The 17,330-nt window shown below is 41.1% G+C and overlaps 1 protein-coding gene and 1 long non-coding RNA gene across 2 annotated transcripts; both read left to right on the forward strand.

The window, feature by feature from the left end:
- Positions 1-2,159: 2,159 nt before the first annotated feature.
- Positions 2,160-10,843, forward strand: LOC311043949 (uncharacterized protein; the record flags this gene model as incomplete). The annotated part of the gene is made up of 8 exons (XM_084055372.1): positions 2,160-2,279; positions 4,888-5,075; positions 5,592-5,729; positions 7,787-7,919; positions 8,119-8,293; positions 8,438-8,579; positions 9,239-9,376; positions 10,828-10,843. 8 exons carry the CDS (start codon positions 2,160-2,162, stop codon positions 10,841-10,843), a joined length of 1,050 nt encoding a protein of 349 aa, XP_083911498.1.
- A 584-nt stretch (positions 10,844-11,427) lies between these two features.
- On the forward strand, positions 11,428-15,001 carry LOC311043317. The gene is made up of 3 exons (XR_014600598.1): positions 11,428-11,551; positions 13,571-13,653; positions 14,774-15,001. It is a non-coding gene; the product is annotated as an uncharacterized lncRNA (long non-coding RNA).
- Positions 15,002-17,330: the final 2,329 nt, after the last annotated feature.

The following is a 17,330-nucleotide window of genomic DNA, read 5'->3' on the forward strand; positions in this document are numbered from 1 at the left end:
AAAGATTTTTAAAAAAATATATAGGAAAAATTGGCCACAATAGTCTTAGTGTGAAACTGTTTTAGAAAGAAAAAAAAAACACTTTTAAGCCAGTACAATGTTTGAAACTTGAGTCCTTTTTAGAAAAAATACTTTAAAACTCAATAAAAAAGATTTGTAAAAAGAAAAGAAAAAATTAGGTCACAATACAACTGTCTTAGTGTGAAACTTGAGCTTGTTTTGCTGAACACAGAGTTTGTATCCTGGCTGGGACTGATGACAAGCACACACGAAGCTCCTCGTCAACTGCTCTCAGTCTCTCTCTGTGTTTACTTTTTACGTAAGTCAGGGTTGAAAAGCTGAGCTCACACAGGTAGGTTGTTGAAAATGGGAGCAACACTGCCATTGCACTGTCTGAGATGGCTGGAAATTCTTTTCCAACAGTCAACCAAAAACTGTCCAAGCTTAGAACTCTGAATTTCATTTTCAAGCCACGGTTCTCCCTTATTTCCACTAGCTGCTCTTGCTCCTCAAATGGACTGTTCTCGTTTTCAGCAGTTTCGTTGAATGGGTCACGGACCCAGTCGAAGTTTGCCATGGACGTTGAGGGGAAATAAAAGGCAAATCTCTCCTCGAGAGATACGGCCGGATGACGGCCGTATCGATTGACGGACGCGCCATTGTTCTCGAGGGGCTGGTTTCACACGTTCTTCAAAGCTCACGGTACACCTCGCAAGTATCCGCGGTACACTTACTGTACCATCTACCGCGGTTGACAATCACTGCCCTAGAGGCCAAGGAAAAACCTTTGCCCTGCATTTTTCACATCTGCCTTTTATAGCGACACCAGGAGGCCGACTTATATAAAACACATTTTTTGCTATTACTCCTTCAGATTTTATCCAGATTTCACGCAAATCGGTAGACATGATCTCTATAGTCATGTGAAATCTGTTATATTTCTCATATTCTATCCTGATTGGCTACGATTGACATCTAAAGTTTGCAGGAGTGGCCCGTTTTTAACAAAATGTTGCAAATCATGAACGGAGCGTATGATTGCGGTGAAACTTTGCATTCACATTTGCACTACCTTGAGGCCACATATGCCACCCTTTTAACATTGCCCTATTATAGCGCCACCAGGGGGAAGATTTTTGCAAAACTTTTTTTTTTTTACTCCTACAAATCTTGTCCAAACATCACGCAAATCAGTACAAATTATCTCTTTAGTTAAGTGATCAAGACGGATCCGTCCCATCCGCCTGATTATTCACATTCCAGCCTGACTGGCGAATTCCGAACAATGCTGGCCCACACTAACCTACTTATGCTCCGAGGAGCACTTTTTCTAGTTGACCTATATATGTTTTCCATTTTTGTTAAGACCGGGTACATCTGTGTGTCATTTTAAGATTTCTTTGGCTATTTAAAAATAGCAGATCCACAAGCTCATAGCGCGGCACCGAGTGCCGCACTATGAACATGTAGATCTGCTATTTTTTTTTTTTAATCGTGAAAATATTTGAATACATTCTTTTTATAGGGAACATTTTTGACTCAAATCTTTGATTCTGGGGGTCCCTAACTCCCTGGCACAAAATATTTTGAGATGGGGGTCCGTGGCAAAATACATATCATTTTGGGGGTCCTTGACATGAAAAACTTTGAGAACCACTGATATAGAAACGTACATTTTTCAAAAAACTGTAGGATTTAGAAGACATTTTGTAGAATCCCCAGAAGCAAAGATTTGAGTTAAAAATGTCGCTTTAAAATATATATATATATATATTCAAAGATTTGCACAAAATGTTCAGGATTTTTTTTAAATTGCAGATCTACAAGCTCATAGTATGAGCTTGTATATCTGCTATTTTTGAATAGCCAAAGTATAAAATAATGGTTATAGTTCAAATCTAAAATGACACATGCGTTCCCGGTCTTAATGGGTTAAGGCCATGTCCACATTTAGTGCTCTATCAGCGGCCGGAAAACAAGAGCCCTTTGCTGTTAGGCATCTCAGGTGTTCCCCGTTACCGCAAATGGTTTGTGGCTAGGGTGTTCTGCCCGTCAACAGAAATTTCCTCATACCAGGCTACAGTACAAAAACAGTCTGTGTTGGGGCTACAACACAGACAACACAGCTACATTCACTGACTACACTCACTCACCAAATCATGTGTCTCTTTTCAACACCATTCCTGTTGCTGTTGCTCTGTGGAGCTCAGGCGACCCACTTTTATGGAACGGTCATAACCTTTGACCCAGAGGACCCAAACCCAGATGGATCTGTCTCGGTAGGTGCAGGGTGTCTTTTTCATCTAAATTTAATATCTATTGATTAATATTGATTTAATTTTACTTCATTGTACAAACTAGAAAAAGTGCTCCTCGGAGCACAGTTCTCCGGCAGGTCATGTAGGTTATTGTGGCCTAATGGTGGCGCTATAATAGGCCAATGTGAAAAGGGTGCCATTTCTTCTTAGGCCTTTCACGGCAATTGCACGCTGCGTTCATGATTTTGAGGTATTTTGTTCAAAACAGACCTATCCTGTAAACTTTGGAAGCCAATGTTAGCCAATTAGGATGGAATATGAAATATCGAACACATCTGTCTTGATCACATAACTGGAGATACTGTGTACCGATTTGCGGGATTTTCAGGCAGAAACTGAAGGTGTAATAGCAAAAGAATTGTTTGATGTGCCGGTGAGGTAAGAAAACCTAGGGGGCTACCTCACCATTTTACATTACGTACAAACAAATTATTTGATATAAAATAAAATAAAAAGAACAAATAAAAAACAAAAAATATAAAAACATGTGATAAAGAAAATAGGACAAACAATAAATATAAAGTACATACTGAGCAGAAAAGACAAAGCAAAAAAATAGAAATTAAGAGAATTAGAAAATCCGTATGTGACTATCATCTAGTTACCCATTCAGGTCTTCAATTTACGTATTAGGCTTCTTTTGTAAGTAGGTAGGGATGATGTGGTAGCTAAGATGGAAGTGGCCATTCTATAGTGAAACAACATTATATTTTATAGCGAACTGCCCCCTGGTGGTGGTACATAGTGGGACATGTCGTGATTTGCTTGCCTGGGTGGATAAGAATGAAAGCTGGAATTTGGCTGGAAGTACTGTTTTACAGAAGTCAGCTTCCTGGTAATCTCTCAAGAACAGATTCTGCCCTGCGGTGGAATCTGTCGGAGAGGTTCGTCATAACGTGTGCGCATTGGCTACAAGTGGGCGTGCCTTCAGATCAGGAAGCAGGCCGCGCTTTACCCAATCAAATGTAGTGGGCGGGATTCACGTGTCCATCCACCCTTCCCCCCTCGAAACTAGCCGAAACTAATTTAACAATAGCGTCCTCGGAGCGGACAAAACCACGGAAAGATATTCACATTTTAAATTACTCTTTCATCATAGAAACAAGTGGGCTTATAACCAAAACCATCCATGTTCTCTGGGAGAAGTGGTGTTAGTGTTCCGTGTAGAAATATTGTTAGTGGGAATGAAAACATAGTCGCACCAACCGGAAGTGATGCGCTGAAGGCAGACATGAAACCCCGGTTTCCCTGCGCACTGGTGTTCCATTTGCCTCCGGCCAGACCCCACAGACAATATCACAAACAGCAGAGGTCGCTGTTTTTCATTTTCTGTTGGGTCTGGCTACGCGAGACTAGCTTCCTGGTGGTGCTCTAAAAGGCAGATGTAAAAAATGCAGGGCAAAGGTTTTTCCTTGGCCTCTAGGGAGTGTGCGTGCAAAGTTTCACACAGATCGGTGCAGTTATAGGTAAAAACGCGAATTGGCCTGTTACAGCGCCACCATGAGGCTGATTTGAAAAATGTCAAGTGGCATTTCCTCAGCCTAGTGGGAATGTCTGTGCAAATTTTCACGAAAATTGCATGCTGCGTTCATGATTTGTGGCATTTTGTTCAAAACGAACCAATCCTGCAAACTTTGGAAGCTATAATCTTAGCCAATCAGGATGGAACATGGAAAATCGGACAGATCCGTGTTGATCACATGACTATAGAGATACTGTGTACGGATTAGCGTGATGTTTGGACAAAATCTGTAGGGGTAATATAAATAAAAATGTTTTGCAAAAATCGGCCTCCTGGTGGCACTATAACAGGCCAATCTGAAAAATTCGGGCCAGAAGTTCATCCAGGGAGTGTGTGTGCACAGTTTCGCAGCAACCGGGCCAACAGTGCCGGGGATTTGCTGCTCACAGACAGATGGACACACGGACGGACACACGGACAGACAGGGTGAAACACGTAGTCTCGGCCATGCCTTTCGGCCTGGCGGAGACATTTAATATAATTAATGTTCTATTATGTAATTCATTGGTTTCCAACCTTTTCTGGATTAGAGGCCACTTGAAAATCTTTAACGTGTTCACTGTCCACCAAACTGACCACCCCTTAAGTGTTCAGATGGGTGGGCCATGTGCAGCTTGTTTTAATGATCAATCAATTGATTGTTTTCTACTTGGATCAATGGAACGTATGTAGTATACTTTAAGTTGATATTTATCAGCATCATAATGAAGACTATGTTTTTCAAGGTTTTAAAGAAAAAAAAACTTTACATTTTTACATAAACCTTTTTTTATTTATATTGATGCTATAATATGATAAAATCTTAGTGTTTTGCCAATTATTTGGGGACCCACTTGCAATATCTTGATGGCCCACCAATGGGCCTCGGGCCAAAGGTTGGGAAACGCTGATCTGACATTCTCTCTCCTTCTCAGTTTTTTACTGAATGAGGGAAACTTCTTAAATGTATTACTTCTGTGTCCTAACAACTTACTGTAAACAGATGGAGTGTTCATCATGTAATATATAAAGTTTATGTCATCATGGTAATTATTACTATAATTACAGGTGATCCTGCGGTATAAGACAGGCTCTCATTCATGCTCGGATCCAGACACATGGGAATGCAGTAGCGGGTCGTTGTGTGGCAGTCAGACAGCCCTGTTGAGGGACACGGTGCAGAGCGCCACAGACTGGTGTCAACGAGAAGGAATCATGAGTCGACTGCTTAACAGCAACGCTCCCTTCCAGATGGAGTGAGTGAAGAGGGACGCATGACACAGAAAAAGAATGATTAAACAGGATTTCCATCTTTTACACAGTAGCTCAACTTTTCAGGCCAGATTAAAGCTCTCTATAGGTTCAATCCCTGAAACAGGCAGTTTGTCCATTGATGTCATGTGTTAACTGATACTAGTAGATCCTGTGTTATATAATTTACTAATTTGTTTATATTTGGGTTTAAGTTTCTCCAATGCTTTGTTTCTCCAATGCTTTATTTGAGTCAGTATAAGAATATAAGAATTGGCCTGGACGGCTGGCATAGTGGTCCAGGGACCTATAGGCTCAATGTAGCCTGACAGCGTGTTGCAGGTTCGAGTCCCGAGCCCGATGGCTTTTGCTGCATGTCACTCCCCATCTCTCTCCTCATTCATTATTTATATCAATAAAGTAATAAAAGCCCAAATATATATATATATGCTTTTTAAATAGCCTACAGTAGGCTACAACTTTTTTAAACCAAACCACAACTATAACCTTATCTTCCACAGATTAGATGGTGGTAACTGGATGACTAACATAAATGGCATTGGGAGCTGGAGAGCTGTAACGCTGGTGGACCTCAGGACAAGATCTGACACTGGGAAAGCCAACAGGTCTCCTCAGACCACCATCATACCGTCACTACGGTAACGTAGAACTCTTCCCTTTTGTTCTTATACTCAGTAATAGCATTTATAGCCTTGCCTATTATTATTATTATGAATCTCACTCTCTCTCATTGGGCCTGGTCGTAAATACCGTAGCCTACATAACCTGGTCTGGAAGCGAGTCGCAAATACTCTATAGTGCAAATAAAGCAATTGCACTTGCCCACTAAAATTGCACCTGCCCCCTAAAATGATGCAATAGCAACAACAGTAATTAAAAAACAGCAACATTAAAAATAAAACATGTGTCACAGTTCAGTTCATAGTGCAGTGTTCATGAGTAATCTTACAGATCAGATCGCTAGTGCAATGATCACAGTTCATGGTCTAGAGTAAATAATTCTCACAGCTACGGGGAAGAAGCTATTCTTTAGCCTGTGATTCTGGCTTTAATACTACGGAGCCTCCTTACCAAATTGAGAAGGGGCAAACCGACCGTGTGCTGGGTGGGTGGCATCTCTCATGATGCTGGTAGCCTTTTTCCTGCACCTGCTGGTGAAAATGTCACTGATGGCGGGTAGGCCGCTTCCAGTGATTTTCTGTGCAGAGCCAAGCAGTTTCCATGCCACACTGTGATGCAGGATGAAGGATGCTCTCCACCGCACACCTGTAGAAAGAAGTAAAGAGGTAACATTCAGACGCTGGAATCCAGGAACACCGAGATCCGACAGATTATGGACCAGATCGCAGACATTGGAGGTGTGCCTGTTACTTCCTGCAACATGATGCATGTGGCCACACTTAAAGAAACGGCAAACACGCAGGAATCTAATTACAGGTCTAAATGCATCAACTGAAAATACATAAAAATCGGTTGAATTTGCATCATGTCTATAATATACATCCAAGCAATGGATTGTTGTCTCCGCACCTATTTTTTTTATATTACTCCTACAGATTTTATCCAAACGTCATTCATGTTGGTACACAGTAGTGATGCGCGGGTCGGGTTTTTTCATGACTCGGCCCGCCCCGCCCCGCCCCGCCACGGAACCCAACCCGCCTCAACCCACCCCGCGAACCCATATATAAATCTATGGCTCAACCCGCCCCGCGACCCGCGATTTGTTTTTAATTCTGTAAAATCATGGTTAGAAAATGATCCCCATGTGTATTCAAACTGTTTTATTGTTATTATTCTTATTCTTATTAGGAATAAAGACAAAACAAGAGCATGTTATTTTTTTGCGTGTGAGAGCGCGTGACCCGCTCACCCGCAGCCCGCATAATTGCCTCCGAAATTCTGACTCGCGGGTCCCGCGGGTTACGGGTCAACCCGCGCATCACTAGTACACAGTATCTCTATAGTCATGTGATCAACACAGATCTGTCCTATTTCCCATATTCCATCTTTATTGGCTAAGGTTGGCTTCCAAAGTTTGCAGGATTGATACGTTTTGAACAAAATGCCTCAAACCATGAACGCAGCTTGCGATTTCTGTGAAATTTTACACGCACATTCCCTATAGGCCGAGGAAGAAATGCCACCCTTTTCACATTGGCCTGTTATACACCAGCAGGTCTAATTTAGCAAAACACATTTTCCGAACAAAATGCCTCAAATCATGAATGCAGTGTCCGATTGCCGTGAAAGGCCTAAGAATAAATGACACCCTTTTCACATTGGCATATTATAGCGCCACCAGGAGGCCACAATAACTTACCTGACCTGGCGGAGACCTGTGCTTCGAGGAGCACTTTATCTAGTTGGACATCTTTTTTTTTTTTATATATATATATAAGTGTTGAGTAACGTTGGGCACATAAATATTTTATTTGAGGTTGGGCACTATTATAATTGATTTTGCATGAAGAATAAGGCATTCTAATACAATATGGTGTGAGGCATATAAGTCTGCTTCTGAGCAGACATACGTTTGAGTGTATGTCCGCCCAAATTCACGGACAAAACAATATTGATGAATCAGTCTCTGAAAAGTACCAAATATGTGCGGACCCGAGCTTAGTGAATGAGGCCCATCGTCTTTCTCTTTCCTTCATTCGTTTCTTTCACACTCTCTATCTTTGTCTCTCAGAATCCCTTCTAACTGTGCGAGGAACTTCAACTTGTTGGCATTCGATCCGGATGGAGACCAGGTTAGATGCAGGGTTGGTACAGGAAATGAGTGTAACCCCTGCACTCCACCTTCTGTTCTCAGCATCTCAACCGTGAGTCTAATTCATTTATTCTTTATAAAAGGACTTACTCTAAAATACTGACTCTAATATTAATACTAATTTGAATTAATAACTGAATGTATTTGTATTAATTTATTAATGAATCAATTCATTAATCTATTGATATATTTAGTTTGTACAGTTTTTCTCCAGCCTTGTGTCCTTTCTTCTCCCTTCTCTCTTTTTTCAGTCTTGCACTTTGTCGTATGCTGCCTCCACCAGCAGCAGTAATCGCTACGTGGTCCAGTTGTATATAGAAGACTTTCCCAACCAGTCTATCACCCTCACACAAACTGATGGATCTCAGACCAGTAGAACTGCAAGCAACGCTCTCAGCAAAATACCTCTACAGTTTCTTGTCAGGGGTACAAAACTAAATCCTCAGTTCATGTACATAGACTCATGCAGGTCCATTTTCATAGGGGCTGCTAATAAATAACATAGATACATGACCAAACTAAACATACATAATATGACATACAGTAACTTAATGTCCCCTTTGTGCCCAGTGGATGGAACAGTACCCAGCTGTACAGAGGGACATTATCTACCCAGGTTCCTGTCTCCTACCCCGGCTAACAGAGCACAGCTCTACACCCCTGTTGGTCAGACTCTGGCAATCACCATCAACACAAGGGCTGCATTCTCCACGTGAGTAAAACACAACAAGACTTAGGCCTCTAGTTTGATGGCAGTAAACTGGAGCTCTCAGCAATGAACCAACCAACACAGTGTTTTCACAGTCGCTAACAAAATCTCCCATCAGCTCTGATATTCTCAAATACAGTAAGCAAAAACTGTAATTGGTGGTGCGTGCGTGCGTTGCATGGGTGCGTGTTTGTGTGTGATTTTGTGTGTCAGCACTGCAGCAGTATTCCACTGCCAACTTACTGTACAAGTTTCACTAATGACAGGCATGTCTACAGTATCTCTTTCCACTGGAGCCTACTATGCAGCCAAACAGGAATACTTTGCCTTCCCAAGACTTGGGAATTCATTTTGTCATTACTGAGCCCAGAAATCTGATACGTCTTACCTTGAACCTGGATTGGTTCTTGTGGCAACTTCTTTATTCATTCTTGCAGCATCCAGATGAAGCCATTTGAATTGTCTTTTCTTGGCATGTGGTGTCTGAATTTCTAATGTTCCAAATTATGTAATTTTTGTTGTCCTTTAGTGTAAGTTGAAAGGGTTTCTGAACATCTGATTTACTAATTGAAGTCATTTAGTTCCCGTTTTGTTGTACCTACAGTATGATGTTTCTGAAAGTCTGAAGATGTAAATTAAGACCATCTTTGGTGGTTTGGTAGGGTATCTAATCTGTGGTTCAGTGGACCCCACAACATGGACCTGACTGGGACAGGACCGTTCACCCTGAGATGGACGCCATCGCAGTCAGAGAATGGACAGCATCTCCCTGTCTGCTTTGTCGCTCAGGCTACCTCGAGGTATGTTTGTGTCTATATAACCTTTTAAAATGTATTATATTGTGCTGTATTACTGTGTCATAAATTCAGTTACTATGCTACCTTTTTATTTATTTATTGAATTGTCATTTATTTGTTTTAGTTTTTTAGGTTTTAAAATGTATATATTTACATATTTATTTAGTAATCTAAAGCATTATGATAAAGCAATGTTGTTTTATCTCAACTGCTGCAACCCCATACATAGTCATAGTTTGGACACACTCTACCGTACATTATGCAGCCTACTGTATTACCGCATAACATTATCTACTGTATAGACCAGCAGATCTGAAAGTTTGAATGTTTGTAAACAAACAGGGATTTCTGGTGTAGAATATATATGGCATTTTCAAAATATAATAATATAATAATAAATAAATAATTATAATATAAATATAATAGTAATAACATGACCAGCACATTAGCTTTGTGTAGTTTAAAATTAATATTTCCAATAGTCAATAACAATACAAGTTTCTTGTTCTTCCAGATATAAGGTTCATGAATAATATTGCTCCAGTGCCACGTTGCTGGTGTTATCTACTCGGAAATATATATTTTTTGGTTGTGGTGAGGTCATGATGATTCTGTCTATTCCATCACCTGGGGTCATTATGCACACGTTCTGCCTGTTGGTTGTTACTGCTGCTTGGAGCTACACATGCTTGTTGCGAACGCGGAAGGAGGCGCGCCTTCCGCCCAAGTGGAGCTTACTATGAAAGTCTGCTCGGCTTGTGTGTGTGTGTATCTGTCTGTGTGCAGTGCACTGCCTGGGTGCGGCCGACAGAGGGCGCCAGAGTGCAGCTACAGTCAAAACACAAACACACACACACACACACACACACACACACACACACACACACACACACACAAACACACAGTCCGTAAATACACAATATTTTCGAGCTGCGTTCGCTTCCAGCGTTCGCGCGTCTTACTTGTGTGTCATAAGTGCACTCCACAATTACCACAACACCCCAGCAAATAACCTTAATCAACTTCCACTTACAAAAATAAATAAAGTAAATAGTTGAACCGATTAAAAAAAATGTTTCCCCTGGATTTCTTGGATCATGATGCAACTCCAGATATGCAGTAGTTAGTCATGCCCATTTGTAAGTGTAGCCTAACTACAATTTCCGCCATTACACATTTTCTTCAAAACATTGTTATTGCTGTAATTCTACAGATTTTGTCCAAACTGTTCTAATGTGTAAACTTTATCTCTGGAGTCATGTGACACAAATGTCACTGTTGCAGAAACATTATGTATTTTTGTATTTTTCAACAAAAGTCATGTTTTTCAAACGTGTTTGTTTTCTCAGCGGAGCCATATATGACTCAGAGCTTCGCTGTGTCATTGTCAGTGTCTCAAATGGTACGTAAAGCCACACATGTTCACCACTGTGTCATATTTCACATTCCATCAGTGAAGATCTGGTGTGAGGAGGCTCAAAATAAATGTATGTTTATTATTTCCACCTGCAGAACCTACAACCACAACCCCGACGACCACACTACCAACTACTACACCTACTACTACACCAACTACTACACCTACCACTACACCTACCACTACACCAACTACTACACCTACCACTACACCAACTACTACACCTACCACTACACCTACCACTACACCAACTACTACACCTACTACTACACCAACTACTACACCTACCACTACACCAACTACTACACCTACTACTACACCAACTACTACACCTACTACTACACCTACTACTACACCAACTACTACACCTACCACTACACCTACCACTACACCAACTACTACACCTACCACTACACCAACTACTACACCTACCACTACACCAACTACTACACCTACCACTACACCTACCACTACACCAACTACTACACCAACTACTACACCAACTACTACACCAACTACTACACCTACCACTACACCTACCACTACACCTACCACTACACCAACTACTACACCTACCACTACACCAACTACTACACCTACCACTACACCAACTACTACACCAACTACTACACCAACTACTACACCTACCACTACACCAACTACTACACCTACCACTACACCAACTACTGCAGCAACATCTCCACCCATAACAACCCCACCGGCACCCAAAACAAAAGTCTCAACCAACAACCCTGGATCCCGTAAGTGTGATAAATTGATATTTTTTTCTCCTGTTCAATAGAGGACTTAGTGTGGAAGTCATCTCAGTTCCTGACTCAGCTTCCACCACAGAGCCACTGGGGAAGACATCTTACCTAGGTTCTAAGAACACTACAGTGCATTTGGCATAGAGCAATCTGGGAACCCATCGCCAAATAAAAAGGAAAAACAGCGCCCTCTGCTGTTTTTTCTTATTCACTTGGCTCTGGGTGGAGCTGAACGGACGACCCGTACTCAGGGAAACCGGGGTTTTGGTCTGCCTTCAGCCTTTCACTTCCGGTGGTGCGTCTATGTTTTAATTCCCACTAACAATATTTCTCCACGGAACACTTAACACCATTTCTCCCAAAGAACATGGATCGTTTTGGTTATAAGCCCACTTGTTTCTATGATGAAAGAGCAATTTAAAATGTTGCTAACTTTCCGTGGTTTTGTCGGTTTCGAGGACGCTATTGTTAAATGAGTTTCGGTTTGTTTCCAGTGGGGAACGAACGTCCCACGCGTAAATCCTGCCCACTACATTTGATTGGGTAAAGCGCGGCCTGCTTCCTGATCTGATGGCACGCCGACTTGTAGCCAATGTGCACGGGTTGTCAATACGGCTACCACAGACAGATTCAAACGCAGAGCAGAATCTGTTCTTGAGAGATTAGGCATAGAGTGAACCCAGCGTCGACCTTGTAGAGGCTTGAGGCAATTTTTTTGATTAATGAGGCTAATTAGTTGATGTTGAACTTTGGTAGACCTTGGGTTGTATACTGTAGGTAACTGGTCATGATATAAGAACAGCGAAGGCAGTTATTACTCAAGGGATACGGTTAGGTGGTCATTGTTGAAAAATAAATCCCGACAGGGTTTACATTACATTATCCCGCTTATTACATGGCTACTTAATAAATAAATTGATCCAAAAGTAACAACAAAACTAAATATTTCCTTGCTTACAGCAATGAAAGCATTCCTGACGTATTGGGCTGGGCGGACACGGTTGGCTCGGGAAAAAAATGAAAGTATTCCATAAGGTAACCGGAAGACTCGCCCCAAAACACGCTCGCCCCCATTCTATATAGCGCCAGATTTTCCCCGGGGCGACTGTGTTTTGGGGCGAGCGTTTTGGTATTCTTGCCGTTGTTGCGCCACGGTAAACAAGGAAGTGTAGTGGATCACTACATGTTTACATGTCTGTCATGTTGGATACAGCATAAAACCAAGCAGCGCATGTTGATATGAGCAGGCTAGGTGCTCTGAGTCTTTGATTAGACAGCGGTCTGACACCTTAGTAAAACGCACATTAAAACTGTAGGCTACTTGGTACTTGGTACCTACAGCCAATCTAGCCGATCTACAAGCTCGCAACGCGACTGAGCTTGTAGATCGACTATTGTTGGATAAGATTCCCCCAGAATAGGTTTGCAGGGGTTCAAGTGTTTTAGGAGAATCAAATACTGTACCCCCTGTTTATATTTATATTTTTTGGTAAAAATTAATACTTTACTAAATGTTACTGATTGTTACATATTATGCTTACAGTGAGTATGAAGAATAATAAGTTATATTAATTATATTTCTTTATATGACGATTGCATTATGAAGTCTAAGTTAAGAGCAGTGGTTAGTAAATACAGCCTATATTTTGGGGACACATTCAGTCTATCCACTATTGCCCCCCAAAGTATTCTCTGTGTTGTATTACAGCAGCAGTATTTCATTTACTTCCTCATAAGGCTTCTCCATTTCGGGATCAGTAAATCTGTGCTCCACCACATGGTCTACAGGGGAAGACGTGAACGTGCGTTCAGCCATGGCTTGACCAAGTCTTGCTCGACAAAGTCGCTCCTTCTCAGCCGAGGCTTGGCGATCATGGAACAGAATAAACCAGGCTGCACTGAGCAGACTTTGTCAAACCTGGATTTGTCTTACATCCAGGATGATTTCATTCTGCCTTTCATTCAGCCTGCCTCATACCTGTCTGAACTAATGCTGGGATATTTTACCTTTAGGTCACGTCATCGGTCTGAGGGTGGGGCTCTCCTCAGAGACATCTTTAACCGATGAAGACATCGAGAATATTGTGTTGCCGAAGGTACTGTAATCAAGCTAAACACTCTCTCATCAATGAGAGAGTGGGAATGTTTTACACTTTTACTGTCGCTTTATGTATATCATGTCTAGATAAACTCCAGTCCCACAAACAGTGTACACATACATTTCATGTATCTAAAGTCATGGGTTTTAAACTGGTGGTCCGTGGACCACTGGTGGGCCGTGAAGGTATTTCATGTGGTCCCTGACCATGCATTTAGTAATTCAGGAAAGTGAAGATTTGTATTTTATTTTATCGTCCACTAGTTGAGAAACAGTATGATGTACAGTATGATGACGCATCAATGTTATCAGTTGACGCATCAATGTTATGAGTTACTGGGAAGTCGGATGTCAAGAACTTCCACAGAAATCGAAGTTCAAGGGAAACTGTACCGGATTGTCTGGTTGAGTCACCATTATTAGGAAATGTGCCCATAATCAATCGCATGTCTCTGCTTGCTCATACAGTTGCAATGAATCAGTTAACATGAGTTTAATAAGGAAGGTTAAGAGAACAGAATAAGGGCAACCATGGGAAAGGAATAGATCAGTGGTTCTCAATCTTTTTTTTTTTTTAGCTCTGGACCACTAGCATATCTCAGTAAATAATAAAAGTAATGGTAATAATTCACCTCAAATTAACAAATTGAATTAAGCCCTTAACAGTCATTATTTCATTTCAAGCTTTTCCCCCCCACACCACGCCCATACCCCCACTCCCAACAGAACACAAGTGGTCCCCAGGTTGATTCTCAGTCAGGGTGGTGGTCCCTGGTTCATAATCAGTTGATCTAAGTGATAATCTCTTTAAAAAAGTCTGGCGGGGGGGGGGGACCCCCAGACAACCGGCTTGAGGGCGGGGTTAGTGACACTGAGCCAGGGGCCTCATACTACGGTTCGCCTAAGGCCTCCAGATCCCTAAGTCCGCCCCTGAATATATTTGTCATTTCATGTTGTCTTTAACATCTTTAACATGTTTTCTCAGAACGTCTTGCAAGCTATTTGACAGGACAGTAATGGTTATGGTACTATAGATTATCGAAATGAAAGTAACCGACACAAAAGTTATCACATATCAAAAACATTGTGTTTTTTTTGTTTTCGTTTATTACTTCCAGCTTAGAGAGGAACTGGTCAAACTGGGGCTGCCGGCAGACATCGTACTAAAGCTGAAAAACGTTCTAGACGAGGAGTGACAACTACAGCTACAGCACCCCCTTCTGGTCACCTCTATTTGGTCTGCCTCTCTTGGAGATTCATTTTAATTTCACAATTTAAAAGCCTTTTTTCACTGTAGATAAACAATGTTAAAATATATGTTTTGTTGTTGTCATTGACATGAGACTAATTCAGTATAGCCTACTATTGTCATAAACAATGGAAAACTCGCTATCAGATATTAGAGCATGTGTAAATTGCCTTAACCACTAGGCCATAAGACGCCTCCCATTACGAGGGTTTAATGACGGAATATGCAGTAGTGAACTGAACTATTGGCCAACTTATGGCAATCTTTACTTCCACATTGTTATTGTGTGTTATCTTGTCTGAGCAGTGAGCACATCAAAACTAATTCCAAATCAACTGTAAGTTGGTTTGGGCAAATACATGATTGAATATTGAATGTTATACAAATATTTGTATTCATTTACAATGCTGTTTCTCTCTCTCTCTTTCTCAATTGCTTTACTCTCTAAGCCCCAACACTTAAGCCTACACTATTGTTAAAGGGCAAGACCACTTTGGTAGAGGTTTGGGTTGTATATTTACCTTCCCATGATGTAACTCCAAAGGTGGGCAAGAATTCAAAAATAATTGCTCCATTGATTAGAAATTGATAATTCAAAATATGCTCCTCATTGACTTACATTGTACGGTAAAACCGCTCTCAAAGTCACTCTTTTAGCACATAAACGAACGCAAACAAAGTTGATTCAGACAATATAGAACACCACCAAACCTAGTACTGTTTGTTTTTTTAATAAAAATGTCAACTTCCTGTTGATTTTACTATTTGAAGATCTGGATCCGGATCCGCGGATCCAGTCCAGGTTTTCTACTTATTAAAAATGGCTAAATCAACAGGAAGTTGACATTTTTATAAAAAAAACAAAACAGTACTGGGTTTGGTGGTGTTCTATATTGTCTGAATCAACTTTGTTTGCGTTTGTTTATGTGCTAAAAGAGTGACTTTGAGAGCTGTTTTACCGTACAATGTAAGTCAATGAGGAGCATATTTTGAATTATCAAGTTCTAATCAATGGAGCAATTATTTCTGATTTCTTGCCCACCTTTGGAGTTACATCATGGCAAGGTAACTACACAACCCAAACCTCTACCAAAGTGGCCTTACCCTTTAACCATAATAGGACCCTGCGAGCAAAATAATGACACCCTGAGTAGTTGGAAAATATCACTGCAGATGACCTAACCAATTCATTATCCAGCCTCTCTGTGTTAATGAGTGAGATCTGCTGTAGTGTTTGGGTGAAATGAAAGCCTGGATCTCCATCGATCATAACTAAACACCACAGGTTCAGTTCTACGCAGAACAAACAAGCAGAGAATCATCTGTAAATTAGCCTGCTAGCAGCAAGCTATCCTACCTCTTCCTAGTGGCATTACAAGGTGACCAGATGTTTGGGGTTTCACACAAGTTCAAGCAGCAATAAACATTTATACAGTTTGCTAAATGTGGACGGGGCTTAGATTAAAAGACCTGTCCAGGAGCACAAAACCTTTGCTTTTCTGATCGTTAAAGTAATACTAGGTAACTTTGTCAACAAAACTAAAGATATATTGTATATCTTTTGTGAGTGGCAAAAGTTTCACAACACCCACTCCATGAATTTCACCCGCGAAAGCCTTTTATACATATATTTTCTATTGAACGGTGATAGGGGTGTCTTTCCCGCGAAAATGACGTCATGTAGCCGGAAAACGGAAGCGGAAATGCACCGGTTTCCTGTTTGGCCAGGAACTACCGCGCTAATAACAAAAGGGAAACTCACGCTGATTTTAAGAGATTGTATGTTTAGTAACTGAGTAATAATACAGTAATATGCCTGACAACGCCACCTCCCGCTTGTGGAGGGGGCAGGAGGAACCCCTAAACCTTATACTGTTCAACTTCCCTTAAACAGGAACAATTATTTTACTAGAGGCAGTTTGTGGAAAAATATAACAACTTTATTACCATAAAATTACAAAACACATCACTGTCTATTACAAACTAGCACGACAATTAAGGTATTTAAGGCAAGGTATTTAGTATGAAAATGGCAATCTAACAGTTACCTCTCCATTATAAGGAAGGGCGGGTCAGCCCGTGCACACAGTGAATACCAAAATAACTAGGGGAAAAGAAAAGGGGACAGGCCTCAAAGAAATCATGCAATATAAATACAAAAATCAAATACAAAACATGCAGTGCCAAGTTATATCAATACACACCAATAAAAACCAAAGGGGTCCCCAGTGCAGTCCCAAGCTGAGAGGAGAGCCGTGTACAGCAGGGCGGACCCGGCCTTGAACAGGGTTACATGAATTAAACTGTAACAGAGCAGAGGAGAGAAACAGTTAAAATATGCCACTATGGATAAATGTTAAAACCTATGCCTACAGTATACCTTTGCTAGATGGCTCAAATAAACAAAACAAAAAGAGTAAATTAAC

The sequence above is a fragment of the Gymnoscopelus microlampas genome (genome assembly GCF_963454915.1).
Source record: "Gymnoscopelus microlampas genome assembly, chromosome: 4".
Classification (NCBI taxonomy): domain Eukaryota; kingdom Metazoa; phylum Chordata; class Actinopteri; order Myctophiformes; family Myctophidae; genus Gymnoscopelus; species Gymnoscopelus microlampas.